The 2,062-nt window shown below is 41.4% G+C and overlaps 1 protein-coding gene across 2 annotated transcripts in view; it reads left to right on the top strand.

Annotated features, from left to right (window-relative positions):
• The first annotated feature begins 823 nt into the window (after window positions 1-823).
• The window catches only part of LOC101862202 (coiled-coil domain-containing protein 1-like), a 5,009-nt gene continuing 3,770 nt past the window's right edge, over window positions 824-2,062 (top strand). Inside the window, exons 1-2 of one of the 2 annotated variants that reach the window (XM_005104777.3) lie at window positions 824-1,040; window positions 1,912-1,998. In XM_005104777.3, coding sequence (XP_005104834.1) covers window positions 1,920-1,998 — 79 coding nt within the window. In that variant the 5' untranslated portion in view covers window positions 824-1,040; window positions 1,912-1,919. Of the gene's footprint in view, window positions 1,041-1,840; window positions 1,999-2,062 lie in introns of those variants that run through there. The other variant, XM_035971431.1, reaches the window with a different exon arrangement.

The following is a 2,062-nucleotide window of genomic DNA, read 5'->3' on the forward strand; positions in this document are numbered from 1 at the left end:
GGAACTGAAGAGCGATTACCATTAAGGCAATACTCTTTGCATAATCTTTTTGATCTGATGTTTCCATTTGTTTCTTCTTTTTTTTTCAAATCACAAATCTTTTGTATCGTTATAAAATACAACAGCCTCTTTGTGTGAGAGAAGTGCATAATAATAATGTGCATCAACACTAACGATCACCTAGTGGTAGAGAATTACAAGACAGACAGACAGACAGACAGACAGACAGACAGACAGACAGACAGACAGACAGACAGACAGACAGACAGACAGACAGACAGACAGACAGTAAAAAAATAGAACCTGTCAGCGGCACCTTCCAACCATCCGAACAATTCTTATGAGTAAGGAAAACATTCCCAATCATTTCCATTGAACCATGGCTAGATGATAGCACGGTCAATCAAACGAGCTGGGAACACGCCTCTGTGACCCCCACCATGACAGAGGGGCGGTACACGCAGGTACGGAAGAGGCCCAGGTCATGTCGCTGGAGACAACGAGACGTTGTTTGGCGATCCCAGGAGCTTGGAACCACTAGGAAGTTACGACATGCGGAGCGTGGGACCGTCTTATGAATAAGAAATTATCATTTTGGAGATTTCTTCCCAGTGTATCACAGTTCTGCCTTCCCCGACTGTTACTCGTTCTACCACCTTTTTTTTCCCTTTTTTTAGGGGGGGGGGTGGTGTCTTTCTTTTCTTTTTCTTTTTTTTATCTCTTCAGGACAAAAAGGACAAAAAGGGGAAAGAAAAGGAAACTGGAGGAGTAGGAAAGGGGGTCGGGGGGAAGGGTGGAGCGCTAGTCTTTTCTTTTGTATCGTTAATATTTATTTCTCAGTGCTTGGTACTCTCGTGTTGAATCGGAAGAGGGGGAGGGGAGGTCTATGAGAGAAAGAGATCGAAATACTTTTGTTCTGCCAAAGGATTTATTCTGTCGCTTGACCGTGGGGGTCAAGGGGCTACTCGTGTATATAAAAGCTGTCCTTGACGGTGAACAGTGCAGATAGACAGTGGCAGCTCCCTGGCTAACCTTTCACGGTGAGTTTAAAAAGGACTTGACCGTTTACTTACTGATTGAGTAATAATCGTTTCTGTTTCGTAAGCGATGAGCATATTAATATTACGCAACCTAGTCATAAGGAAATGCAAAGCGATAAATTCAAGACAATTGCCTGCCAGTCGTGAACCTCGCACTATACTTTTGTTATGCACCAAATGATGTATTTTCCGAGACATATGATGTGTTATAATATGTGGATGTTTAGGCCAAAGGCTTTTCACATCAATAAAAATCATCTCGAAATCTAAAATCTTTGTTCTGAAACCTAGTTATTATGATAAAGTAACATCAGCAATAAATGAAAAATGATGATGCCGTCGAGAATATCCACTATTGTGAAAAATTTCTACAGAAATACAATGTATTCATTATACATCCCCACCCCAAACCCCAAATCAACCTCATTAACAGCAGCAATGATAACAATGACAGCAGCAGATACGAGTCGACGTGACAAGTCATGATTTATTTAGTGGCAGGAAAATGTAGGAAGGTCAGATAAAAACAAAAGAGGGAACCAAAAATCAAGCATCCCTACCACCAGCACCAGGAAACAAAATAAGCCAATAAGCCCGAGGACAACCCAAAAACAACAACAACAACAACAACAACAACAACAACAACAACAACAACAACAACAACAACAAACATACAATCCAATATAAACCAAAACAAACAACCTTATTGAGACCACGTCTCATATCTTAGGAAACAAATTCAGGTCGTATAGTCCGTACAAGTCCGCCTCTAATACAAAAGTATGATTAGCCTTTTATTTTTTAAAAGACTCCAGGACCAGTATGCTCCCACCTTTTGCTATTACTGTGGACAACACAATTACTCCAACAGGCCTAATCATGGGGGAATACCACATCAAAGTCTGTTCTGTCCTCCTGATGTTTGTGACCTACGCCAGCGCTCACTTTTCCATGAACGGTAGGTTAAGGTCACTTGTTTATGCCATTTCTCGTGTGTGTGTGTGTGTGTGTGTGTGTGTGTG

The sequence above is a fragment of the Aplysia californica genome, unplaced genomic scaffold, assembly GCF_000002075.1.
Source record: "Aplysia californica isolate F4 #8 unplaced genomic scaffold, AplCal3.0 scaffold00435, whole genome shotgun sequence".
Taxonomy (NCBI): Eukaryota; Metazoa; Mollusca; class Gastropoda; order Aplysiida; family Aplysiidae; genus Aplysia; species Aplysia californica.